The sequence below is a fragment of the Gobio gobio genome (genome assembly GCF_949357685.1).
Source record: "Gobio gobio genome assembly, chromosome: 18".
Taxonomy (NCBI): Eukaryota; Metazoa; Chordata; class Actinopteri; order Cypriniformes; family Gobionidae; genus Gobio; species Gobio gobio.
Window position 1 is genome coordinate 30,798,760 of NC_137111.1, and position 27,631 is coordinate 30,826,390.

Consider the following 27,631-nt stretch of genomic DNA (forward strand, 5'->3'; position numbering starts at 1 on the left):
GTAATATCTTTTTATGATGTATATAACTCTTATAACATTAAGTAATGTGTATTGAAACGTTAACTATATATTTTTTGTAATTCATTAGTCAGTTTTTTTTTTCTTCTCCGGAGAAAATATCGATTGTTGTTATTATCCCAGTTTGTTCGCTAGCATTAATAAAGTAATTATAACCGTAACCGAATGATTAGCAAAACCGTTTAGAGATATATTGCCTAACGTCAATAAAAGTAGCTGGTGAGATGTATAGGACTAACTAAAGTAGGTAATCAATATTAGGGTGATAACGCTGCACGGACCATTTATCAGCTCGGACCAGTCTACGTTAGCTCACACCTAAATCGGATGACAGATACCACACCAACGCTGTGAGATTAAGTGTAAAGCGTTTGATTTTACTGACTTCGCTGTTATAAAAGCAACGTAAAAAAAAAACACAGTCGAAAGCGCGCTGCCGTAAATAAATCTGCTCTGTATTTCGTACTAGCGCCCACCCAAACTTAAAAATCCTCCTATAACCGATGTTTGTGAGGTCAGTGGACCATCAGAATGATTTTGAAACTGATATCTCAAAGCTTATATTCTCAAAGCTTTATTGCTGTACATACTAGTCATGCATGTTGTATTCAATGTGCTACAGGAGTAATGGAAGTTAACCTCTACTTATATTAGCTTTATATATATCATATAAGCTATGGCAATTTTGCATATTAAATGTGTTGTGATAAACATGTTTATACTTTTGTTTTAGATTAATGGATTCATTTGTTAGGGAAAAACTACAACAGTGGAACCTCTGCCATTTAATAGAAACATTTCAAGGTGAGTAAATAATTGATTTAGTGATGCATAAGTGTTTTTTATTTATTTATTTTTTTAAGACCATTTTTTCACAAAAAATATCTTAATTTGTGTTCTGAAGATAAACAAAGGTCTTACGGGTTTGGAACGGCTTGTGGGTGAGGAAAATGTTAAACCCACATCAGACTTTTTGACAGACAGCTATTTTACCAATCCTTTCATATTTTTTGAGACTAGCTTACTCTCACTTAGAACACAAACCAATATTTCAATCTCTTAAAGGGATAGTTGACTCAAATGAAAGTTCTGTCATTTATTCACCCTCACGTTGTTCCAAACCTGTATGAGTTTCTTTCTTCAGTTGATCACAAACGAAGACATTTTCAAAAATGTTGGTAACCAGACTGCTGATAGTAGCCATTGATTTCCATAGTATATTTTTTTCTTACTATGGAAGTCAATGGCTACTGTCAACTGTTCGGTTAATAATATTCTTTAAAATATCTTATTTTGTGTAAGAAAGCATGCACGCACTCATTTTCAGACTAAAATGCATGTTTGCGCTGTTTTAATATGTATCTTAAAATATGTCACTGCCATTGTTTTGTCTCAAGATGCATACTAGTAAGGTTTTTTTAAGGCAAATATACAAAAGTTACTTAAATGCCCTAATTGAGCTAAGGCATATTCCTGGCTTAACCTGGCTGTCTACTGAGCCTATGACTTTCTGTAAAGCTGCATTAAAACAACATGTATTGTGAAAAAGCACTACACAAATTAATTTAACTTAATTTGACCGTTTTTTTAAGACTAGTTTACCTTTCATTGACTAATGATTCTTTTTCTGTTTCATCTTAACAGAGGAAGAAGTGGATGAAGATGGCTTTATGCTGTTGGATGACACGAGCATTGCTGCACTAATTCCAAGAATTGGTCTCAGGGTTAAATTCAAGAAATTTCATTCTGAACTTTTGGGAGTAAGTTTACACTAGCTAAACAATGACTTTGCTGACATGTTTCAAGTGCAATAAGGCAATTTCAGGGGAAACAAAAGAATTTTTTGCACATCTACGTTTGATCCATGGCATTAACAGTGCTAGCACCCACTTCAGATGTTGTGAATCTGGCTGTAACCGAACATTCAACTATTTATGGTCATATAAGAGACACATATTAAAAGAACACATTTGTCAAACCGTTTCATCCACAACAGATACAGATTTGCACGAACAAATTCCAACACAGTCACCATCAGAAAACATGACTATATCAACAACACTGGTTGACTCTGGGGGTGATGAGGAAACCGAGGATTGGGATGATTTAGCAGAGGAAGATATAACCTACAGAGTGGCATGCTTCCTTGCCAAGCTTAAAGCCCAATCAAATCAAACCTATTCTGCAATCAATTACATGGTGAAACAAACATCCTCTTTGATCACTGATATTGTAGGTAACTTGCAGACCAGGACAATGGCTCTTTTGCATCGACTTGGTCACTCAGATCACCCTGATGTCAGTGCCTTAAAGAATCAATTTGAGAGAGCTGCTGAACCACTGTTGGACTTGGATTCAGACTTTAAACAGATGAAGTATTTTTCTCAAACAGGGTTTTTCATTAAGCCAGAGTCTAAGCATTTTCCAGGCGTTTCATATGTCCAGCGTTTGGATGCACTGACTGGCAGCGTGAGACAAATAGCAGTCCAGGACACCTTTCAATATGTTCCTTTGCAGCCTGTCCTTAAAAAAATACTAGAAAGCCCAGGTACTATGGAAAAAATCCTTTCTCAGAAGCAAAATAAAGATGGTGCCCTCATTGATTACAATGATGGTGATCAGTACAAAACAAGCCAACTGTTTTCGAAAGACCTTTCCATTCCGCTGTCCCTGTATAATGACGATTGTGAAATTGTAAATCCCATTGGTTCCAAGACTTCAATTCACAAACTGGGGCTAATTTACTTCCAAATTCGATGTTTACCACCTGAGCTGATGTCTTCATTGTCAGCATGCTTTCTGTTGGCTTTGTACAAGTCAGACGACGTCAAGACATATGGCATGGATTCAGTTCTTGAATGCATAGTTAAAGATTTGAGAGATTTAGAACAAAATGGCATTCAAATTGAGACTGAACAATTCAGTGGTACCATAAAGGTTGGTGTTGCGCAGGTGTGTGGTGACAATCTTGCCCTGAATTCTCTTCTTGGTTTTTCAGAGAGTTTTTCAGCAAATAGTGTCTGTCGTTTGTGCAAAATTAACAAACCAGTTCTCCACAGCCAGACAGCAGAGGATCCAAATTTGCTGCGCAATGCACTGAATTATAGTCAGGATTTACAGACTAACAATCCTACTGAAACTGGCTTAAAACGGAGATGTGTCCTAGACAAGCTTGCATTCTTCAGTGTTGTTGACAATGTTACACCTGATATCATGCATGATATTTTAGAGGGTGTTGGCCCTCTTGAGGTGAAACTAGTGCTGTCTGAACTTATAGCTGAAGGCCACGTTAGCCTGGATACTCTAAACTACAGGCTAACAAGCTTTGATTATGGTTTTGTTGATCGGTGCAATAAGCCATCAGTCCTGTCAAGTCATGAACTTAGAAACCCCAGCAGTACCATGATACGTCAGAGTGCAGCACAAATGTGGTGTCTGTTGCGATTTCTTCCCCTTCTAATAGGTGACTTAATACCACATGGCAACAAGTACTGGGAACTGCTGCTTCTACTGTTGTCTTGTATGGAAATGATATTTTCCCCATCCATGACTTCTGAGGCCACAATATACCTCCGAAGTCTCATACAAGACCATCATACACTCTTCCTAGAGTTGTTCCCTCACTTGCATTTAAGACCGAAACACCATTTCATGGTTCACTATCCATCTGCTTTTAGAAAGATAGGCCCACTTGTCAACTTCTGGACCATGAGATTTGAGGCTAAACACAGCTTTTTTAAAAGACTAAGCCATGTCACTTGTAATTTCAAAAATATCACACAGACCATGGCATACAGGCATCAAATGATGCTGTGCTTTCAGCTGTTGACAGGCAGGTTGTTCAAGAAGGAAACTGAGATTGGTTCAGGTCAAAAGTCCGTTCTTCAGTCAGTCGAGGGTGTTCAAGATATTACTGGTAGCTTGGAAGATTTTCCCCTTTCCAGTGAGGTTTATATCCCCTCATGGGTCAAGGTTAATGGCACCGTATATAGGCCAGGGATGACTGTTTTCATGTCCTGCACTACAGATGGAGATGCTCAGTTCGGTTGTATCAAGAAAATTGTCACTCTTGATGAAAAAGTGAAGCTAATAGTTCAGAAATGGACAACAGTTTGTTTCAGTCGTCACTACTTTGCGTATGTTGTTGTTCCTGACCAAGTTTTGGAAGCAATTAGTGTCAGTGAACTGCATGATTTTCACCCATTACATGCAGTCAAGTCATTTGACTGTGATAATGACCATTGCTATATTCCACTACGGTATCGGCGTTTCTAAGTGTTCCATGCACTATAAATGATGGGATTTTTTTTTTTTTTTTTTTTTACAAAACTTATATATTCAGTTCCTCTTTAGGTTTCCTTTCAGACAGATTCATGTACCACAGAATGTGCTTGTAAATATACTCCTCAGTACATAGTTCTCACACGTTAGACACAATGGGTAGGGTTGAAAAATACACATGAAAATTGGAAAGGGTGAGACCAATTCTGCATAGCTGCATCCATAGAGTCTTCAATACAGGTACAGGTAGTTGTCATTGTGGGTGATTGCGGATACAGTCTGATATTTACCTCTGTTTATTTTTTAAAACAGTCTCTGGGCCATAGCCCTGTTAACCATCAGTCATGTCGCAGTCAGTCACCTATAAGGAACGATCCACCAACCCCAACACAGACAATAGTGGAAAGCTGCCAGATCAGAACAACAAGCAACTCAACCTTTGTAATAGCATGTCTTTTGATGCACCTGAACTTTAATTTTAGCCAATTATTTTATGAATGGAATGTTTTAGTTCATGTATTCTGCTTTTCATAGGATATACGAGAAATACTCAGAAAATCTGGAGGATTATCATTAATATCATCCTTAGACAGAGACAGACACCTAAGCCTCAAGGAGCGACGTCAGATGGTGCGGTTCTTAGTTTCTCATTTGATGGAAAGGTTTGGGGAAAAGTGCGTGCAAAATCACTTGACAAATAAATTTTAATAAATAAACTAGCCTTTTTAAATTATTAAAATTATTGTTTATTTGTTAAGCCCATCGGCTGAGATCAAAAAGGAGATGGCTTTGGCACTAACTGCCCAGTTTCCTTGCCTGAAGAACAATGAGGGACATGGATATGTAAGTTGTGCTCATTCTTATTAGAAGATAATCAAGAGCTGATAAAGAGTATTGGTCCCCACTAATTTCTTTATATTTCTTTGCTGCAGGAGTCATGGTATACACCTGGTCGTTATCGTCACCCTGCAACAGGTTACCTGGAAGAAAGACTCCGCAATGTGAGGAAACGTGTTAGAGCCCCACACAGTCAGAGACGGCAAAGCCATCCACAGCCATCCCTGAATTCCTCATCCCGACCAAGTTTTCCACTGCCAGGTTAGAGCTAGGGATGGGTCATGATTTTATGAACAAGTGCATTATTGAAGGGTCAAGAGATAGTTTATCACACAGGTTTTTTCACAAGTTTTCCCTCAATTTAATGTTTTATCTGCAGTAGAGTCTGAGTCATCTTTGACTGAAATGCACACAATGATTGAGTGGCTAAAGAACAACAGAAGCCCTCATAGCCAAGTTGAGGAGTTCATGAAACGTACAGCACCTCATCGAGCTGCATGGATTCGGTCCTCTGGTACAAAAACTGTTGAGGAAATAAACAGAGAATATCCCAGACTTCATGACTTTCCTGGCATGGTGAGTATAATGATGTGCATTATAGGAAATGTCTTGGCCTGTAGTAGAAACGTACTGTTACTAACGTAACCTTGGTCCGCTTCGATATGGAACGAGTACTGCATTGTTCATCTTATTAAGCCTAATAAGACAAGACGCTATGGGGAAAACTCCTTTTTCTCAGATTCTGAAGCCTTTATGCAATCACGCAGTGTAAACTGCACAACGTTTGGTTCGCAGTACTCGTGTAGTATCGCAAGGGAACTACATTGATTTTGAAAAGTAAAATGCTTTAGCCTCTTCATTCTATTGTTATCTTGAAAAAAATAGCAATTTAATGTTTTTGTTTAGATATCACAGGACTTTGGAGTTTTATTTCCTGACAATGCAGATCGCCTTTATGAGTTTTGGGCTCCTGTCTTCACTGACCGGATTTTACTTTTTGCAAGAAAAGAACCCAAGGCTGCTGATGTCCTTCTAGAAAGTCTGGAAACACTGACAAATGGTAGGGCATCCTATTAAAATTACATATAATACACCACATGTTTACTATAGAGCTCTAAAATGTTATATTTTGTTTGGTTAACTGATGTTCTGAATTTTCAGTAACTGCACGGGTAGTTTCAGGTCTGTTGACCAGATTATATTATATATAGTTCCATATCACTTGCTCAATTTCTTTCTTTGAAATAAATGTAAAAAATTCGGCCAAGAAAATAAAGGTGAAATTTCCAAAAGTACTTTTAATATGGTCTCGGTTACGTATGTAACCCTCGTTCTCTGAAGGAAGGGAACGGCGACGTTACGTCAGTGTACTGACTGAAAGGGAACTAAATATCTATGTTAAATTCACTCTTGCTGGTATGTTATTGAATAAATATAAATATTTCCTTCAGGAATACTGTAATTAATTAAACAAGAAAAAGTATGGTGATGCACAATTTTATCCACTGGTTTTTGAAAACTGTAAGCTTAACTTTTTTCTGACTTGCATTCTCTGTAAACTTGTCATTCAAGATGTTCGTGCTGAAGTTGCCTTTAAAACCCTTCCTGCTGTCTTGCCATCATCGCCATACTGCACAAATGGGAAAATGGTCCGTCCAACTTATGCTGAAATGAAGCGCAGCTTCATTGACATTAAACCTGTAAGTAACAGCAACACTGCAACATCAGCTATTAAAGTTTTTTCTTAAATATAATTTTTAAAGGTTAATTTATAATGTTGGTAAAAAAAATTGCACAATCTTTTTTGCCACTGTTTTGGCTAACATAATCGCATATACACAAACATCAATACTATTGTACACTTTTTTTTTTTACATTATCCATATAAAACTGTACTTTACAGATGAAACATTATGCAATCTTTTACTTGCATACTTACTTACTCTTTGGGATGTAATTATTGTGTTTACTGATGTGTTTTATCTGCTTTTCACATGACACCACACTCTCCTCGGGAAGTTTATGGGTAGCTATCTTCAATTTAACAATTTATTTTTGTATTTAAATTTACATTTTCCATACCAAATGTGCAACGTCTGGAGCAAAATGCCAATCCAAATTTAATAATATAATATACATTTTCTGTTTCCTACACTGGTTTTAACATATAATTTCAACGTGTGTTTTACGTTTTATAAGTTATTAAAATTAAAATGTATTACAAAAATGATTAGATATGTTTAACATGTTGATTTTGCTACAGTTCTAGCTTATTTATATATATATATATATATATAAAATATTGTATCCATGGAATGTTCGTCACAATGTATGCCAACTAAAGTTTATTTATTATTTTAAGGTTGGAACTAATATGGTGCAATACCTGAATTGTGAGACAAGCCAGGATCCACACGTCTTGGTGCTTGGGGACAAAGAGAACTCCTCGCAAGTTTTCATAATTTTCAACAGGGAGGCAGTTGAAAAGGAGACCTTACTTCAAGCAGTGGATGCATGCTTCAAAATGTTCTACATCTACGACATAAATTATCCAAAGCCCTCTGCTCCCATTTGGGAGTTTTTGCAGCATGCCGTCTATAATGTTCCTGGAGGAGTTCCTTCAATACATTGCCACCTCCTTAAAAACTTTGTATTCAATGTTACCGCTCATCAGTAGGTCCAGTAGCCAACAGACATATTAAGGTGTTTATATCACATTGCGTACAATGTAACCTTTTTAATAAGGATGTTTATTTCTTGATGTATTAAATTTGTGTACTGTATGCACATCTGCGGTTCTGAATATGTGGGTTGGAATTTGTGTACTGTATGCACATCTGCGGTTCTGAATATGTGGGTTGGAATTTGTGTGCTGTATGCACATCTGTGGTTTTGATTTGTGGGTTGAAATTTGTGTGCTTTGTGCACATCTTATGAATCTGTTGGAATTTGCGTATACGTAAAAAGTAAAGTATACTTTATATGCATTTATGTGTAAGTTTTGAATTTATGTACTGTATGTGCATGTGTTTTAAATGTATTTTGTGTAACGTGTGCACATTTCTGTTTTGAGTATGTTAAATTTAATATTTGAACTTTAACACTTAGTGTATGTTTTACACGACTATTTAGTCTTTTAATTATTTATTTATTTATTACATTTAATAAAACATGTTAAAACATATTTATTGTCTTTATTCTTCAATAAACAATCTGTATTTGAAAACGAAGAACATAAAATGAAAATGAAATTTGATAAAAAAAAATTTTTTTTATTAAAATTACATGAATAAAAAGTTAACTCAACTGTTGGGTTACTTTTAACCCAACTGTTTTTTAACCCAATGCATTGGGTTAAAATAACCCACAGTTGGGAAGGTGCTATACCAACCCACAGTTGGGTTATTTGTTGGGTTATTTTTAACCCAACATTTTTAAGTGAGTATGTAAAAATTAAGACTAACCTTTTGATTTATATTAATATAATATAGACTTAGATCTTAATTTAGATTCTTTAGAAGTCCATCCTAAAAATGACTGGAAAGATGCAGTAATCAGTGGTCAGTTAAGTGTTGTTCGCTGTCTGGCTGGTAAAGCTGTTGGCAGTAGGCGTCACTCACCAACTCCTTGGTACATTATAGTCTTTGAAGCCCATCCTAAGAGGAATTAAAATGCCATTTAGATGTAACATTATCCCCAATTGATTACATAATGCTGTGGTCTCACTCTAGTTTTCAAGAAACTTTTATTCTGCAAATTTGCCTGAAAGGACTTCACTGCTGACTAATTTCTTGAACCATTTTTAAACTAAATAGCTCACCCTTTTAACCACTGTGGTTTTAGTTGACCAACAAGACCTCTTTATAACTAGGAATTCACAACATATTGATTTGTATCATATAATCCATGTCCTTACTAAACTCAGATGAGTTTCATTTATTTTGATGCATTAATCCTGGCAACGTATAGCATACTATAATTTTGCTCTAAAATATGCCTGTACTGTACAAAAATAATACCTATATGGCCCATGCATTATCCTGTTTGTTCCTTAGCACTTCAAACACAGTTATACATCTTTTTTAAAACTGTGGTTGTCAATTAAAAACCATGCAACTTAATGTAAGCAAATTGCTTTATTATATTTTATTTGCAGTTATGCTTGTGTGACCATATCATGTCGACATTTTAACAAACTGCAAATTTCCAAGCTGTGAACACTGAACATTGCATACTATTTCACAAAACAGACTTTGAAACCAGTTTTGTTCGCATTATTATTACGATCAGTAATAAGTCAGTAACAGGTCATTGAGATAAAAAAGCCTCACAAAAGTATTGTGAGACATACAGCACTCTGTTTTAAACTGAACTGAGCCGACACATTATACAAAGTAATTTTTGGTACACTCATTTTTAAGTCCATTTCATGCAAGTTGTGATTAAGTTGCCTTGCTCAAGGGCACAATGTTGATAAAACAGAATTATTTTGGTACCTCTTGAGTTCATGAATCACTACAACTTTGGACTGACCCTGACTGCTGTAACAAACCGTTCCTTCATCATAAGGCGACCATATATTCAGTGAGAATTTTATCATGTTTTTTTAGATTCAACACTTTTAAGAAGAACATTCTTACTACTGGAAATGTTCTTTTTGGCACAGAAAAATAGAATAAAAATATAGCATTATTTGTATCACTGTCATTCAACAAATAACAATACTGACAAGCGTTCGAACCATCTCAGTAAATTTTGTCAGCAAAGCTCACTCTCAACAATGAATAATTCTCCTGTAGGATGTTCAAACTTTTACATTAAAAAAGCTTTCATTGTTTATATATATTATATAGACAAAACCTTCCCAGAATCCAAAACCAAAATGAATGGCTTTATATTCAAAATGTATACATTTCTTCTTTTTTAGTCCACACAAAAATGTTACAAATCAAATCTTTTCACTGTGATAGCCCACTACTTCAAAAAACATGAGGGATATTCAAAAGCATTTTAACATTCATTCCACATGGTACAAAAGATACTTATTGGACGTTAAAATACTTTCTTCTGGTTCAAGGCCTCGTTTTCATGTGTTTTTGAATAAAACCTGTCACCACTATGTCTTTTGCTATAAGACACTGGCATGGTGAGATCTGACAACAGCAGCATCACATAACAGCACACATGATTGCACTCAGTAAACAAATCACGTTAGATCATTTCCAACAGAAAACTTCAATTATTCGTGCATGCAACTAATAATTATTGTGCAGATAAAAACAAGAATGGGGATTTGATTAGTGTTCTTCTCAAATTTGGGCAATTATGAAATCTCCTTGACCTTCTCTGTGTTTGCATGGTCAATCATACTCCGCTCTCCTTTCATCTCGGACCACATGTCACCAGCCAACTGCTCTCCAAACACCTCCAGTTCGTCAAGAATGGTCTGAACCCTGCGGACACCATCCCTCCGAGCCTGGCGCACATCTGGGCGACCTTCAGGGTCTACCGAGTCCAGAGCCAGCAGTTCTTTGGTCAACATCTCCTCCAGCAACAAGTATCTTTTATCATTCTTCTTCCCATCGAAACATTTCACATCATGTGCCAGTTTCTCCACACGTTCCAATATCTGATGCACTTTAATCAGTCCTGGGTGACTCAGATCTTGTTCCAGAGTCTCCTCAGGCTGGAATTGTGGAGGTGGGACTTCTTGAGGTGTTTGAGGGGCAGCCGTTTCCTGGGGTTCTGGTGCTGGAGGAACATGTATGGTAATATTGGATGTCTCTGATACTTGCGGTGACTGCGGTATAGGTTGATGTGCTTTTGGCTGAGGTGTTTGTGTAGGTTGTTGTTGTTTATGTTGCTGTTGCTGTACTGGTTGATGATGTATTTGTTGAGGAACATCACTCACTCTCTGAATGGGAATCTCAAATGCAGGCGGCGGTCTGATAATTTCTTCAATTGGTTGTTCAGCTTTAGGTGGTATTGCTGCATGTCCAAAATGTTGCTGGATCTGGCAACGTTAAAATATTAATTACTTTTGTTAATTTCATATCTTACTTCTGAACACTTTAGCAATGATAACACTAAATATTACATAAATGAACATTAATGGCTTGAGCTTATGCCAAAAAAGACCTAATAACTTATTAAAACACACGTACCTGGGGTCTTTCTCCCATGATCTGAGAAATGACTGGTGACTGGGCCCTTAAGGGGACCGAGATGGGACTGGCAGCTCGGTTCTGTTGAATCGGAATGGGCACTTGCTCACGGTAGATTGGGATTTTTTCTCGTGTGGGATGATGAGAACTTTGGCTAAGCTGTGATTGTAAGGCCCCCCCTACACCCTCGTGGATCACCGGAATAGGGATGTAGCCCACCCGGAGACCTGTATTACTGGGTCTGGGCTGTTGATGAAGGCCACTGATTTGTTGGTGTGTTACCTGTGGTTGATGAACCTAGTGAAAATAAAAAATACCGTTGGATTTTGGAGAATGCTAGCACTAACGTTACACTATACAATACAGTTGAAATTAATACTTTTATTAAGCAAGGATGCATTAAATTGATCAAAAGTGACAGTAAAGACATTTAACGGTACAAATTATATTTCAAATCGATAAAAAAAATTCTGTTCCTCAAAGAATACTGAAATTTTTTTCCTGGTTTCCACAAAAAACATTGAGCATTATTGCATCAACATTGATATTAATAAGAACTTTTTTGTACCAAATCAGCTTTGCCATCAGAAAAATGTATGACACTTTAGAATACATCAAAACAGGAAACAGTTATTTTAAATTGTAATAATATTGCACAATATTAATGTTGTATTGCATTTTTGATCAAATAAATACAGAAATGCAGAGCAAATAAAGAAACAAAATATGTAAGATGCGTTTTAAAAAATATAAATATATATGTGTGTATAATTTGTGTGTATTTATTAAAAAAAAATAACAGAATATTTAAAATATTGCATTAACTTGGGCAAGTGTTGATATACCAACATGAAGTGCCACAGTAAATACAGGCGGAACATATGAATCTGCAATGTGTTTATATTGCCACTTATAGCAAGTGTTAATCTTCAGAAACCTATACAATTTTAACACTTTTAAAATTAAAACAATAAAACATTAACATTAAAAATTTAGCAAGAAAATGCCAAGAAGGGAAGGGAAATGTTCAAGTGAAAACCCTTCAGAGAAGCATGATAGTCAATAAATGAATGTTAACCTTTCGCAATGAATCCAAAGTCCGACCGAAACTGCCATGTCTAATAGAGGCTTACCTCAGGCCCATGTGAAGCAGGAGAGCAAGACAAACATGCTTCTGATGGGGCCTGCACTGGAGATCTAGGCCGACAGTGTGCTGTTGGGGTCGGAGAAGGTGTACGTCCATCTGTTCTCAAGTTTTGCTGCACTGCTGGATGGAAGTAGGAGAAACTTGGATACTGCTGCAGCCTGGGTTCAGTGTCATGTGAGACTGGGATGGAGATGTAGCCCTGGCGTAGCATTGGTTGCCTCATCTCTTGAGGTATAATAAATGTTTTGTGCATGTCCTGAGGAGACTCTGAGGACATAGAGGGGCCATTTGAAAAAATCTGAAAAAATAAATAAATAAATAAAAAAATCAGTTGAAAAGAATATTCAAAATTAACTCTGTATTTGGTTGCATCCTCATGCAATGATGAGAAATTGAACACCATAATGCCAGTAATGCAATAGGTATACTCTGGTAAACATAAGTCTGATCAACAACATCACTTCTGATGATGCTCTTCATTCCTTCTCCGCTGAAGTATTTAGTAGCTATATGCCAAATTGTTTTGCAGGAGAAGGCAAATAACTAAAGCATGTGGTTGACTGGGTTGTTGAATAAGCTCCAGTTATTAACAATGTCATTACAAGCAGCATGACAAAATACTTTGACTTGCACCAATGACTTTGCTATGGCCAAAAATATTAAAACCAAGCCAGAGGCAGAGATAATGGTATGTAGATGTTTTTTTTTTGTGAAGAAACCCTGCAAAATCAGTACCTAGAACATTATTCTCATGATTAATCTGAACTGTAAGGAAAATAATGGGTACACAGCCACAATGGGAACAAACGTTTGGGAGTTAAACATTGTCAAACATAAGAAGTGATCAAATAGAGCTTTACTACCAAGCACAACGTCTAATATTCAAACATCGGTATTATCTTAGTGTTATCAGTTATGATTACAGTGAATTGAAAGTCACTCTTACTAGACAGACACATGACACATTATGTGATGTGAATGATTAACAGTGTTTTACACCTGCTAATTTTTTCCTATTAGCTTCACATTACTGTCAAGTTGTAGACTTTTACGACTTGTCATGCTCAGTCATTTGCGAATTCCACCCGTTGTAAATCTGTCTAATGTAAAATGCTATTATTTATTGTTACTGCGGCCAACCAATCAACATGCTAGTGGTCACTGCTTCAATCCAGTATGTAAATGTAAAACTCAGCTTGAACGTAACTCGCATTTACTCTCATCCGTTTGACATGAAAAGGTCAGTATGCCCTCGCTCAATGACAAGGCAGTCCAGGATCAAACATGAAACATGAGTGGGTAAAAACTCACTGTAAACAGCAACTGTTAAGCGACTGCATTGGCTTACAGGATATACCCAGTATGCTGTCGATTCTAATGCCATGACTCACTCTAGGCAGCATTTTTCAATGGGTTCCTGTGCTGTTGACACTGTGTCTTAAAATACTCTTTGTGAGGGGGAGGGCCTCCCTTACTCATCAATATAAATCAGAGGTGCACAGACACAACAAACATCAAATGAGATAAAATCCCAAACACCTATTCTGATTTTGAAGCCGCAGAACAGTTAATGTTGCTCATCGTCTGCGAAATTTCACAGATGAAATCCAGTCATCTCAATTGGAATCTATGTTATTGAGAGTATCGTGTGAGGGCGAAAAAAAAATCCCAGCTTGGGTTCAAGTTGGCCAAACAAATATGATGTGTTCATGTTTGGTTTTGCTGATGTGACTGCAACTTACCATATATTTTACAGGAAAAAAAGACTGTGTCAACCAAAACTACTAAATGACAAAGTTCAGATGCTGACGTTAAGCTAATGTTTCACCGTCTATCCCAAATTAAAATGTAACGTACAACTACAGGTCTTTGCATTGTAAACTTCGAAACAAAATATGTCAAGACATTAATATGGAAATTCCCATGCTATTATAGGCCAAGCTTAAAATACAACACTCAAAATTAATCTGATTCCTTTCTCTAGGACTCCTAGGCCTGAAGAAAATGTAAAGCACCTGATTTAATGTGTATAATGTTATGAAATTAGAGAGTTGTGTAGTTGTATCAAGCTTATTCAAAACTAAGATGCTAAACAGAGAAAATAATGGCAAGTTAGCGTATATGACCTCATGCCCTCTGCTTTTTTTGACATGGACGCCAAGAGTAGCGCCCAGTTTATCTCCTGGCAGCTGTGTCTTTCCAGTAGATTCTTGGTGACACTAACCTCAGACAAGTGTTGATCTATCTAATGAAAGATGCCAACTGGCAAGCCCTCGTGAATCCCCCCACCCTCACCCCACATTTTGTACTTCCAGAACAGTTTGACACTTCCAGTGTGTAACTTTCAAGCCCATTCATTGGGAATGCAGAATCCGTGAGTGGGTGGATCTTCCTCAAATCCCATGTAAGGGAAACTTTGAGGGACGTGCTATGCTGTTCAGTTTCAGGGATGTGGAGAACAAGCGCAGTGTGCGTAGTTCTCGAGGCTTTAAATAAACATTGTGGAGTCGTTCTAACACTCTCACATATGACTGCAGTGCGTCACACACTAATCACTTCAGCTGAGATCATCACACTAATATATTTCGCCTGTGCATATTCCGTCAAGCCGTTCGAATGCACGCGAAGCGCTATTTCAACCGAGGTGACTGCGATTCACGCGCGAGCTAAAGCAAATTTATCAAGTGCGTGGCTGTTCTACCCTAGACAGTCGGTGTCTGCTCAAGTATGCTGTGATTTGGATGTACTGAGTGGGATCGCAGCCTACGCACTCAACAAAATTGTCTTTTTCGATGAAACACCCTCTAAAATGCCATAACCCAAAGTAATCTATTAAACGCGCCATATCTAGATCTGCATTTTGAAATCGTTTGAAAACCGATCACGTTTGACAGCGCAACTTCCAAAAGCAAAATCAAGACCCATCTTACCTTTTTCGTGTCATGCCTCGGATCATTCCACGTCGTTGTGCGATTGTTGTGATCCACAAAAAACGGCCAACCTGTCTGCGGGTCAATTTTGATCTCCCACCCAGGTGGTAGAGGATCGTTAGTTGCCATCGTTTCGACTGGAGACAGTGTTTTCATACTCTGATATTGCTTCGCTCCCGAATATTGTGCCATTACAGCCGCTACAGACGCTTTAAAGGGTCCGTTTGATGACGTATTGTAAATGGGGATGGGTTTCTGGAAGCAGCAGGTCCCTCCGAAGACTACCGAGAAAGTTCTAGCCGAGGGTTCACTGTGACGCCCACGTGTGTGACCAAAAATGACCCCCTGACCGTCCAGACAGAGATCCGCTCTGACACTTTACTCCTTTACTCGCCTCCCCCTCCGGTTTACTGGACCGAGAACACTTGTTGCTTTTTTTAAGTTTTCGTTTCTAAAGACAGACAGTATGCATTTTTAAAAAAACTCTATCTGATCTATAGCCTAGGCTACTCTATAGTCATTCTACTCTTCTTCCCATTTGTCATCGATCACCTAATGCTAAACGATTCAGGATGTAAAAAGAAGCCCATATAATCACTCAATTAGTTATATAGATAAAATATAATAACGTAATACAATAATGTAAAATATATAATACATTATTGTATTACGTTATTATATTTTATCGGTGCATCCAAAATTTTAGCCGATACTGATAATCAATCATTGTTTATAATTGAAAGCCGATAACCGATATATTGCCCGTTAAATCTAAATCCAAATTTTTATATGATTTTTGAGAACCTGCATTACAAAAACAAAAGTCTCACCATTAAAAGCTATATCCCAAACACATAATTATAATAATGTTCTCTTTATAATTTTATGTAGCCTAGCCTATATGATAGACTTGTGCTTTACTGTATTTTCCTTTTTTAAAGTGATTCCAATCATGTTTCAAGTAGCCTAATTCAAATGCATCATGGCGAACAGAGTGCATCTGAAGTGTCTCAGCTGAAGGAAATAATCCATTATTTATTGGCTTTAATATATCGGCCAAATTTTCTTATTAAAGGGTTAGTTCACCCAAACATGAAAATTCTGTCATTAATTACTAACCCTCATGTTGTTCGACACCCATAAGAACTCACAAATGAAGATATTTTAGTTGAAATCCGATGGCTCAGAAAGGCCTCCATTGGCACAATGTTCTATACACTCTAAAGACCCATAAAAGGTACTAAAGACGTTGTAAAGTCCATCTCACTACAGTGGTTCTACAATAATTTTATGAATTGACGAGAATAGTTTTGGTGCGCAAAAAAAACCTAAATAATGACATATAGTGATGACCGGTTTCAAAACACTGCATCATGAAGCTTCGAAGCGTTATGAATCATTGAGTCAATTTAGCGGGTTGGATCGCCAAAGTCACGTGATTTCAGCAGTTTAACACGCAATCCGAATCATGATTTGACTCGCTGATTCATAACGCTTCGAAGCTTCATGATGCAGTGTTTTGAAATCGGTCATCACTATAGAAGTCGTTATTTAGGTCAATTCATAAAGTTATTGTAGAACCACTGTAGTGAGATGGACTTTGTAACAACGTCTTTAGTACCTTTTATGGGTCTCTTGAGAGTATAAAGTACATTGTGCCAAAGGAGGCTTTTCTGAGCCATCGGATTTCAACTAAAATATCTTCATTTGTGTTCCGAAGATGAACGGAGGTCTTACGGGTGTCGAACGACATGAGGGTAAGTAATTAATGACAGAATTTTCATTTTTGGGTGAACTAACCCTTTAAGGCTGATACCGATGCGATAACATTAAAAATTAACCGATAGCCCACCGATGTTGTGGCCGATATATTGTGCATCCATAGTAAAATACAAGGGCAGTTACCTTTCCTTTCAACATGTTGTACAGCTTTAAGCAGTGTTTTGTAAATCTATATTAAATATTTTACATTTAATAATATTTAGGCACAAGTTCATTTTTTATATCATACATTACACACACTTTCCAAAGGAAGTTTTGGACTGACAATCGAATTTGGTGATGACATTTTCGGACGTTTCCTTGTTTCTTAAAATATAAAATTTCTGTACAATCACTACACCAGTCATTCAAATATTATGTGGTAGCCTATACGTGCGTCTCTATATCTATATTATTTTTTGCCAAAGACCAGGCATTCATTGAAGCTCTAAAACAAGTGGTCACTGGAAAACAAGTAAAACCACTTGAAAGATTAGGCTGAAAGAAAACATACAGGTCACATTATCAAGTAAAATACCTGTGATGTGAAGCATATTGACTCGACACCTGTATTTACACAAGCACGACGATTTTATCAAACTCCCCCGTCTGGAGCAATCGTCCTCCTTCTACGCATGCGCAGTGACTGTCTTCCTGACTACCCGGGTTCCGCCATTTTCTACTCAAGATTGAAAGTAACACCAGTCCAATATTGTTCATCCTAAAAATAAACCACATTTGAGATACTGAAAACAAGTTTTGTTAGCACTCCTTCCGGCATCCAAGAATGGAAGACGAAAGCCACCCAAAAACCCTGTAAGTAGCTCAAAACATAAACCCCGTCAGTGCTCACTGAATAACCGCTCAATCCTTAGCTCCACTGACACACTTCTAGCTAACGGCTAGCTCCAAATACGATGTCCTACAAACGTTTTTGACATCAAAGGCTTTTAGTAAGCACTGCTTAATATCGACAGGGGTTCAGTCAGTTGCTATTGCTCACATTTCGTACAGTAGAAAGATCGACAAGCTTTTATCTTCATACGGCGAGCGTGGGAAACATGTTTAGCTGTAGCATGCCCAAGCTAAGCTAGCGGCTAAGGAGTCAAATTGGCTAAACATCGAAATAATGAAATCCAAGGTAAATGTTAATAACATAGCTAAATGTGAAGTGTATTTCCTAAGTTACGGTATATGGGTTGAATATGCAAATGAATAAACCACAATGTTCAGTATCTATGTGTTTCAACGAGTATGTCATTGTCTGCTTGTTTAGTAAAGGCCTAATGTTAATCTTATCTCAGGCCTGCTATCTTTTCTAGAAGTTTGGATTTTGTGTGATTTACATCGTCAGATAAAATCTCTCCTGATTTGACTGGATGAATAAGTGTAACACATCGTTTCGTAGGTTAGTTATGATGGTAAATGTGTGTTCCCATCCTAATGTCACTCACGCAAAAAAGGGGCTGTCAGATCTATACCTGGCTCATCTATTAATATACATATAACGGAACATTAGTTTACTCTTGCACATTAAGGGTGTTGTATCTCTGCATGAAGAAATATGTGTGTATTTTTAGTTTCATAGCCATACTGACTGTCAAATAAACATTTGAATTAGTTTTTCAATTCGTTTTCTAGTTTGTGATTATGACATTTTTTAGTAATCTGGGTAGATTACGGCCTCAGCAAGTTTATATTAACAACAATGTATATCAGTGATATATCATGTTCTCTTCTTTTTTCCAAACACCCATTTGTATATTATAATCTATTATTACTGTTTATATCTTTTTCAATTAATGTATGTTTTATCTGCATTTTCAGCTACGTGGGGAATCTTTCAAGAGATGTAACGGAGAACTTGATCCTTCAGTTATTTACTCAGATTGGGCCATGTAAAAGTTGTAAAATGATAACGGAGGTAAACATTCATCACAAATAACTTTTTTTCAAATGTTCTGAATTTGAGCTCATCATGAGTTTGTGAGTGTAAATGGGTTTGTGTGGAAACACCTGCCAAACTCTACATTTATGTTAATCTTTGGAGTAAATTTGCTTCAAAATTATTTCTTATGTCTTAAAATCACACCAAAATGATGTCAATGACAGAAAATATTAAACAGTCTTCCACCCAATACCCATGACTTTGTAATAATATATTTTCCTGGCTTTTCTTCTCAGCAATCCGATAGCAGCAGGAAGGTGAATTCTTCTATTGGATTTTCTGTTTTGCAGCATACAAGCAATGATCCGTATTGCTTTGTGGAGTTCTTTGAACACAGAGACGCTGCAGCTGCTTTAGCCGCCATGAACGGAAGGAAGATTTTGGGAAAGGTACATGTTGTGGCATCATTTTATTAGACAAATGTGTAACAAGATTTGTGTGGTTTGATGTTTATTGTTTAAGTGTTGCACCCTTGTATATCACATTACCAAGGGTAATGCCTTCAACAAGTGTATTTCTATTGACAGGAAGTCAAGGTAAATTGGGCTACTACTCCTAGCAGTCAGAAGAAAGACACATCTAGTAAGTTATTGTCTTTTATTGTGTTGTCAAAAGTACAGACGGTACCAAGTCGGTACTGAAGTTTGTGTTTATGCGCTCATCGGATATGTCTGTGATTGGCTACAATGATCTGGAGCGCTTGAAAGCACAAGCAGGTATCTATCAGTAGATAGATAGACAGATATACACCGCCTTTAAAATGCTCCCGTGTGTATCTGTGTAAGTGTTCAGTGAAGAGCGTCATTGATGTATATTTACAACATGTTTTTGAAGCGCTGGTCATTGTAGCCAATCACAGACATATTTGATGAGCCTGTGAAGCCAATGGGCAATCAGAGGTGTTTACGATTCCGCTCAACAGCACTCAAAGCGTCCCATTTAAAAAAAAAAAAATTCAGTACGAAGTCGGTACTTTTGACAAGTCTTTTATATCAATTGTGGTTTGTTTTAGTTTTTTTACTCTTAAATGTAATTGTTTGTTTTAAATGTCTTTTCTGCAGATCACTTTCATGTTTTTGTTGGAGATTTGAGCCCTGAGATCACAACTGATGACATCAGAGCTGCATTTGCACCCTTTGGGAAAATCTCGTAAGTTCCATAAAGTCACACCCTTCTGTAGAATATGTTTAGCTTTTGTCTGAATAATGTTGAGGAGGGGTGTGTGGTTACTTTGAGTCAGATGACCTCTCTCTATGTATGTTTTTTTTTTTACCCCTGTTTTCTTAAAACCATGGAAACAGTTTCATAGATTTATTCATTTTTATTTTGGTTGCCTTTGGTTGTTGATAGTTGTTGACATATTTGCTCATTTAGGAATGAATTGATGCAAAGATTTTTACTTTACGTTTGTCATTTGTGCCGGGATTAGCTTGCACATTTAGTCATATTTCTGTCAGTAATGAAAGCTTTGTTTCTCCTTGATAAATGTAACAGTCCCATAATCAGTATTATCAGCAAGCACAGGGCAGTATAGTCAATATTGTGTACTCAGATCGATCTGTTGTAAAGTGCACCTTAAAAATTTTCATCACTCCACTGCTTTTCCGAAATTGGTAAGTAGTTTTGATTTACATAAAATTTCAATTTCTAGTTGTCAACACACAAAAAAACCATTATGCACTACTACTCTGCAAAATTTTCAGAGTCTCCTTTAGCTCTGAGTGTCAGTTAATAGAGATCTGGTTATTTTACAGAAATGCTCATAGGATTGGACAGGAGCTTGAAGGCTAACAGCAAGGAACTGTGCACTCTGGGAACTCAGATGTAGATTTTTTTCTATTCACTCTTTGCTTTTCATATTTGTATACTGCAATATTTTTTCAATTAACGCTGACGTAGTGTAGACTTTTAACAATCCTTAGATAATTCATGAATATTTGCTTGTAAAATTGTTTTATGATGGTTTTCCTAGTTGTGTTGATAGTTTGATTCTCCTACAATTCTGAAAATGTTAATTTCTCGAAATTTGCAGCTTCCCAAACTCCATATTGGTGGTAAAGAATTGACCAGGAAAAATAAAGAAATCTGTTAACAGGCCATGTATGCCGTTTAATTCCTTTTTTCTCTTTTGATATTTCTATGTTCTCTTGAGTAGAATTAGAGACAGCAGTTCAAACTAGGAATGCATGGTAATGACATTGATGACTTTTACTAATATAAGAGATTAAGTACTAGTGATTTAAGATGAAGATTGGACCACTATGTTGTGTCACAGGAGATGTCTAAGAAAAGTTGCAATCTTTGCAGGAGCTTTTAAACATACATGCAGTAGTGTAGGTTGCATGACTTTGTACTTGTTTTCATTCTATCTAATTTGATAAAAGTACCAGTAATCAAGATAATATGCAGTTGTTAGTGTTAGGTTTTGTTAGAATAACTTAGGATATTGTAAGTGTCAGTACAGTGCAATGTGTGTGTGGTTCCTTTCTTTTTTTAGATCCTCTAACAAGCCTTCAATCGACTGACTTTTCTGTTGTTACGTTTTTCTTTCAGGGATGCACGTGTGGTGAAGGATATGACAACAGGGAAATCAAAGGGGTATGGATTTGTGTCCTTCTATAACAAACTGGTAAGGCTCCAGTACAGGAACACAGAGTGAAGGTTATTCTATTTCTGTTTACTACAATTCATATTATAGCTGTAGTATTACAGATATTCAATCTACTGGAATGAGTCAGACTGTTAGAGTTTTTATGTTAGTAATAGTACTTAAAAGCAAACTAGGACATTTATGTGGGTAGTTCCGAATTTTAAAGATGAACTATTGAAAGATTAGTAGTGCTGCTGAGAGGTTATGTTTTTTGTGTTGCTTTAAGTTTACCTGTGTTTGTTAAATCTGTTGTTTCCTCTATTTTAGGATGCTGAGAATGCTATAGTACACATGGGTGGTCAGTGGCTTGGTGGACGGCAAATCCGGACTAACTGGGCAACCCGGAAACCACCTGCCCCCAAGAGTGTGCAAGATAGTAAGCCTGATCTCAATCCACTCAGTCTTTCTTTGGTTTGCTTGGTCTTTGAGTTGAGCTCATTTTAATATGACTGTAATTGGGGAAAATTTCAGACAGCTCCAAGCAGCTGAGGTTTGATGAGGTGGTAAACCAGTCGAGTCCTCAGAACTGCACAGTGTACTGCGGTGGCATTCAGTCAGGTCTCACAGGTATGTGTGTGCATTTGCCCTTTTACTCTCCCGTTTTGAATATTAGTATGCTTTGTGATATGACTCGCACTGCTCTCTTCAAACAGAACACCTTATGCGACAGACGTTTTCTCCTTTCGGACAGATCATGGAGATCAGAGTTTTTCCCGAGAAGGGTTATTCTTTTATCAGGTACCATTCAAGGAAGTATTCCTCTGATGTTTTTAGTCATTTTGTGTATATATATGGATTATGACATGGCCAATGTAATTTAAAATGTTGTAAAAGCACCTAATTATAATGAATATGTAAGACATTAATGGTTGCTTGTTGTGTTTGACTAGTAAGGGCTGCAATTAAATGGCAATTAAATAAAATGAGATGTGCACAAAATTGCTTTATCGCATAAAAAAAATAGATAATATGGATAGACAACTTCTCTTAATCAGTCAAGCCAGCAAAATGCTGATGGAAAAAAAAGATTTCTCAAAAGAGGGCAACATAAACTAATGCAAAAAAGAATCAGGGACCCTCTTGTTACATGTCTAAGGCTTTGAAAGAAATAAACACACACAAATAAATTATTATACACTATCGTTGTTTTTTCAAACAAATTCATACAGAAAAGATGCATTAAGTAGATCAATAGTGACCGTAAAGACATTTGTTACAATGATGTTTTTGTTTGTTTGTTTTTAACTTTCTATTCATCAAAGAATCCTGATAAAAGTATCTCTGTTTCCATACAAAATATTAAGCAGCACAACTGTTTTGAACATTGATAATAATAAGAAATGATTTTTAAACTGCATATTTGAATGATTTCTGAAGTGTCATGTGACACTGAAGACTGGAGTAATGTCTGAACAAAAAACGGCTTTGCCATCACAGGAATATTACATTTTTAAAATAGATTCAAATAGAAAAGTTATTTTGAATTTTATTTCACAATATTACTGTTTTTATTTTATTTTTGATCAAATAAAGGCAGCCTTTTCGAAAGCAAAATCATAACGATTCTAAACAATGTATATGTATAATTTATTATATGTAATAGCGATGTATCTTTTATATATCGTTTTTTTTTATTATTATTGTTAATTTTAAAGGAAGTATCAAGATTTAATTAGCCACATGGTGACAAAGATAGTCCTTCTGATTTTATTGTAAACCATAGGATTGCTGTTCAAATTTCTTCAATCACCAGCATCATTTTCTGTCAGGTTCTCCTCTCATGAAAGTGCTGCTCACGCTATCGTCTCAGTGAATGGTACCACCATCGAAGGTCATGTTGTGAAGTGCTACTGGGGCAAAGAGTCACCTGACATGGCCAAAACTGTCCAACCGGTAAGTGCTTGTGAATTTACTTTATTAGATTAAGATTAAAGCTGCAGTCCGTAGTTTTTCCTCTGTCGCCATCTCTGTTTGAAATCTGCAATTGCAGTTATTCGCGGAGTTATCAATTTTATGTGAATTGTACACATTGGCACATTGCGGATGAATCTAATGTTTTGAGGAGACTGTTCGGCTGTCAGTCACAGCGCCGGTGTGGATACTGTCATTTGGAATCACAGATTCTACTTTTTGAAAGTATGACCAACATAAGAATTTTCACCGGAAAATGTCATCTGAACAAGTAGCTAACATCCACTTTTGTTCTGACCAACTAAGGGGAAAAAAGTATTGCAATAAATTGCTATGATTAAATCTAACGATCGCTTATTATATCACGTCAAACCATTCAAATTATACTTTGTTTGCAAATTGTTAATGTTAACAACATCAGCATTGCGTGACTACATTAAATGTGTATTAGGGCTACCTGTAGTTCAGTTTCAAGTAGGTTAACTGCTAAGTAGGTTAATGTTAAATAACACTCCATGTTCTTCACTGTATAAATCTAATGCATATATTATTATTACATGAGATGAAGCTCTTCTGTACAACATTAATCCAGTCACAATTACTTTTGTTAAACTGAACTTTTATTTTGACGGGTTGCTGTGTGCTTCGAGTTCCTGTGTGTGCGTTTATAATATGGCGATAGATTTTGTTGAATGAAACGGTAAAATGCTCATGAAGTGACTGGAGATGCATTCATGTCTTCATATTGAGGTGGCAAAGGCTGAAAAACAGTGTGTGTGTGTGTGTGTGTGTGTGTGTGTGTGTGTGTGTGTGTGTGTGTGTGTGTGTGTGTGTGTGTGTGTGTGTGTGTGTGTGTGTGTGTGTGTGTGTGTGTGTGTGTGTGTGTGTGTGTGTGTGTGTGTGTGTGTGTGTGTGTGTGTGTGTGTGTGTGAGAGAGGTAGGCTAAATTAAACGTGCATCTCCATTTATTCACAGAGACCGAGAAACATGCAGGATTCATATTTAAACAGTCCCCTTAATATTCACAGACACTAGTATATATCACGATTTGATTTAAGTGTATTGACCAACGTTTTATTTATTCATCAAAACAAATTCCGTGCCATTCCACTTTATGCAGTAAATTCCGTTTTTATGACTGGATTCTGTCTGGGTTGTCCACATCGCGGAAATTAATCCTTATGAAAGTTTAGTCAAGAGTAACATTAGTGAGCGATTTATTTTTATTTATTTTTTTTTTTGGTCTTTTGTTGTTTGATAAACATTAAAACACAGATAGCAGCAGAGCAGGAATATTACATTATAATCGTGGACTATGTAGCAGACATTATACAGTTCAGTGCCTTCACGCAGTTCATTAATAAACCATCGGTTTGTTAAATCTGCCTTTTTCATGCTATAGCTGATATGCCGATGTTTCTTAATCGATCAAAAATCGTCCAATAAATATCGGCGGCCGATACATTGGTGCATCCCTAAAATTTACCGTACTGCACATAGCAAAACAAGAAAGGCCCAACAAGGAAAACTCCGTAACTGTATGAATTAAGCGAACAAGTGCGCTACGGTTACATAATTTAACCATTGAAAGATCTTACCTGTCCAGCAGAAAAAAGGCGTCTCTGCATCTGTTTTGAACCCCTTCAAAACACGGAGTTCACGCCACCTTTCAAAAGCCCTTTTTATCCTTGTTTTCACATGGGCCCGGTTGCATGGGTCTGTTTTTTTTTTCTGTAGCCACTCCGAAAGTCCGAAGTCTTTTGCATTTTACAACGGGTGAATCTCCAATTGTCACTGGCAATTGTCGTTTGAACCTTTCTGGATCCCCCATCAAATTGATAAGTTTAATTATATCAAGTGCTGTGAGAAAAGGCTATAAATCTCCACCTCCAAACATCCTCACACGCAATATAGCCTACTAGCCGGGACACCTTATTTATGTGTACAGATGTGACGTAATGACGCAAAGATATGCTTGAATTTCGCGAGGAAATCCACCAGTACCACTGGAATTTAAAACATTATTACAAGCTTACCATTGTAAATCGAGCTAAGGTAAGCAGATAGTTTTGGATAGCAGATAGTAACACTGGCCGGTTATGTACTTGCTCAAGTTTATTTTGGATACTGTTTAACCCAAAAAAGTTACGGACTGCAGCTTTAATCCTAATCTCATTTTAATGTGGCATTAAATCTATCCCATAGATAGATAGAAAAGTAAAGTTCAAGTTCTTGATGCTTCCTTCACAGATGGAGTATGGACAGTGGGGACACTGGAATCAAATGTATGGCAATCCTCAACAATACGGTCAGTACATGACTAATGGCTGGCAAGTACCATCCTATGGAATGTACGGACAAACGTGGAATCAGCAAGGATTTGGTGTAGAGTAAGTTTTTGTGTATTTCTGTACTTGTAATGTGTCATGATTTACCTATGTAGCAAAATGTTTACACCCACTTTTTGTTGTTCTCTGCTGCTCTAGACAATCACAGTCTCCTGCCTGGGTGGGAGGCTTTGGGACGCAACCCTCTCAGGCTCAGCCTGGCCCAGTAATGAACCAGGCTAACTTTGGCATGGCCGGGTACCAGACACAGTGATCTGACCTTCGTTCTCCATTACACACGCTAAAAACTATTAGATGCACATCATCTTTTCCCTACAAGCTTTGGATCTGAAGCAGGAATCCTTTATTGTAAAGATGAAAATTTAGATTAGAGGCATTTGAGATGAACGCCTTCAATGGAAATCTGAGTTCATTCATGAGATTTGTTCCTGTTTTAGTGGAATTGGAGATGTATTATATCTCTTGTATCCCCACCATTTTTTTTTTTACTGCATATCTTGAGGGAAACTGCAGATTTTCCCTTAAATCCAAGCTTCAGGAACTTCACAGGTACATTGCAGAAAGCCTGTGGTGTAAATGGTTTTTTGAACTAAGTATTTTCTTCTCTCTCTCTCGCTCTCCCTAGACTGATCATGCGTTTGCTTGTTCATTGCAGTATGGACTTTGAATTTTGTATAAAAACACAACATATAGCAACAAAAAAACCTTTCATTCTGCATTCTGACTTGGCGAACAAATGTAAGTAAAGGCACTTTTTGGGGGTTCATTGGACCTGTGTCTTGTAAATGTTGACGTGTAAATGAATTTCTATGTGCAGTGGTGTATATTTAATCCACATTAGCTCCCTGTTCTCCTCCGATTCTAGAACTCTTTGATACGGTGTGTAAAATGTATCTTTTTACTCCAATTTACGGACAGTGAAATCTCCCGTTCACTATGGAGAAAGGGTCATGATGGCCATACCTGTAAATATCTTTTGATATCTTGGCCTGGAATAAGGGTTTCAAAGCATGCGCTTTACTTGACAGACTTTTGCAGAACTAATGCCGCGTATGTTAGCAAACGTTACATGTGTGACTGACAGTTACAAGCAAGCCTTAACTTTTGCTCAGTCACACAAATTTCAGTTGAACACTTTGAGACCCTCGTAGAGAGCTGTATGATTTATTTTAGAGCCTACTGTAAATTTGTCCTTTTGCTGTTTTAACAAATATGCGTGCCATTTTTGAGTAGCCAGAGATAAGGTTTGGACCCCCCCTCCCCTTGGGGATGTTAAGGAATTGCATGTTTCAAACCATAATATTGAGGTTGCTCAAAGCGTTGAATGTAAAAGGCAGAAATGTTTGAATACAACTTAGCATTTCAAGTTTTCTTTTTAGTCTAAATGAGTGTCAATAAATGAACCATTGGACAAGAAATGTTTTCTCTCTTTAAAAAAAAAGAAGTCTGGTTTCAACAGTAAATAATAAAACCATTTGTTTTGCAATTTCAATTATTTATTTGCCTATTATTATCAGAAGAGAAGAAAGATAAATATTATATAAATATCTTTTTAAATATACTAGCGATATTGTTCAAGATTAATGTATACACTGTAGTAGTTTGAGTATACGCTGATATACTTCACTATAAAATA

At 36.8% G+C, this 27,631-nt stretch overlaps 3 protein-coding genes across 7 annotated transcripts; 2 read left to right on the forward strand and 1 right to left on the reverse strand.

The window, feature by feature from the left end:
• Positions 1–317: 317 nt before the first annotated feature.
• Positions 318–8,312, forward strand: LOC307142057 (uncharacterized protein). Its single transcript, XM_079842582.1, has 11 exons — positions 318–532; positions 752–822; positions 1,663–1,778; positions 4,612–4,740; positions 4,834–4,973; positions 5,058–5,142; positions 5,232–5,397; positions 5,516–5,712; positions 6,043–6,196; positions 6,709–6,836; positions 7,499–8,312. The coding sequence occupies exons 1-11, from the start codon at positions 522–524 to the stop codon at positions 7,811–7,813; spliced, it is 1,512 nt and encodes a 503-aa protein (XP_079698708.1). The 5' UTR covers positions 318–521; the 3' UTR covers positions 7,814–8,312.
• Positions 8,313–9,255: 943 nt separating this feature from the next.
• On the reverse strand, positions 9,256–15,769 carry bag3 (BCL2 associated athanogene 3). 2 transcript variants are annotated; one of them, XM_079843454.1, is made up of 4 exons: positions 15,378–15,769; positions 12,434–12,745; positions 11,301–11,597; positions 9,256–11,149 (listed from the first exon to the last, which is right to left on the reverse strand). In XM_079843454.1, exons 1-4 carry the CDS (start codon positions 15,567–15,569, stop codon positions 10,460–10,462), a joined length of 1,491 nt encoding a protein of 496 aa, XP_079699580.1. In that variant the 5' UTR covers positions 15,570–15,769; the 3' UTR covers positions 9,256–10,459. The 2 variants fall into 2 exon arrangements, with proteins under 2 accessions (XP_079699580.1, XP_079699581.1); XM_079843455.1 differs by having other exon boundaries at positions 12,434–12,714; positions 15,378–15,564.
• A 2,002-nt stretch (positions 15,770–17,771) lies between these two features.
• tial1 (TIA1 cytotoxic granule-associated RNA binding protein-like 1) lies at positions 17,772–27,489 on the forward strand. 4 transcript variants are annotated; one of them, XM_079843456.1, is made up of 12 exons: positions 17,772–17,954; positions 18,966–19,062; positions 19,323–19,475; positions 19,614–19,668; positions 20,148–20,235; positions 21,640–21,715; positions 22,004–22,112; positions 22,208–22,303; positions 22,390–22,474; positions 23,506–23,629; positions 25,898–26,037; positions 26,134–27,486. In XM_079843456.1, the coding sequence occupies exons 1-12, from the start codon at positions 17,926–17,928 to the stop codon at positions 26,246–26,248; spliced, it is 1,167 nt and encodes a 388-aa protein (XP_079699582.1). In that variant the 5' UTR covers positions 17,772–17,925; the 3' UTR covers positions 26,249–27,486. The 4 variants fall into 4 exon arrangements, with proteins under 4 accessions (XP_079699582.1, XP_079699585.1, XP_079699583.1 ...); XM_079843459.1 differs by lacking the exons at positions 17,772–17,954; positions 18,966–19,062; positions 19,323–19,475; positions 19,614–19,668 and adding an exon at positions 21,119–21,186 and having other exon boundaries at positions 20,192–20,235; XM_079843458.1 differs by lacking the exons at positions 17,772–17,954; positions 18,966–19,062; positions 19,323–19,475; positions 19,614–19,668; positions 20,148–20,235 and adding exons at positions 20,786–20,910; positions 21,119–21,186.
• Positions 27,490–27,631: the final 142 nt, after the last annotated feature.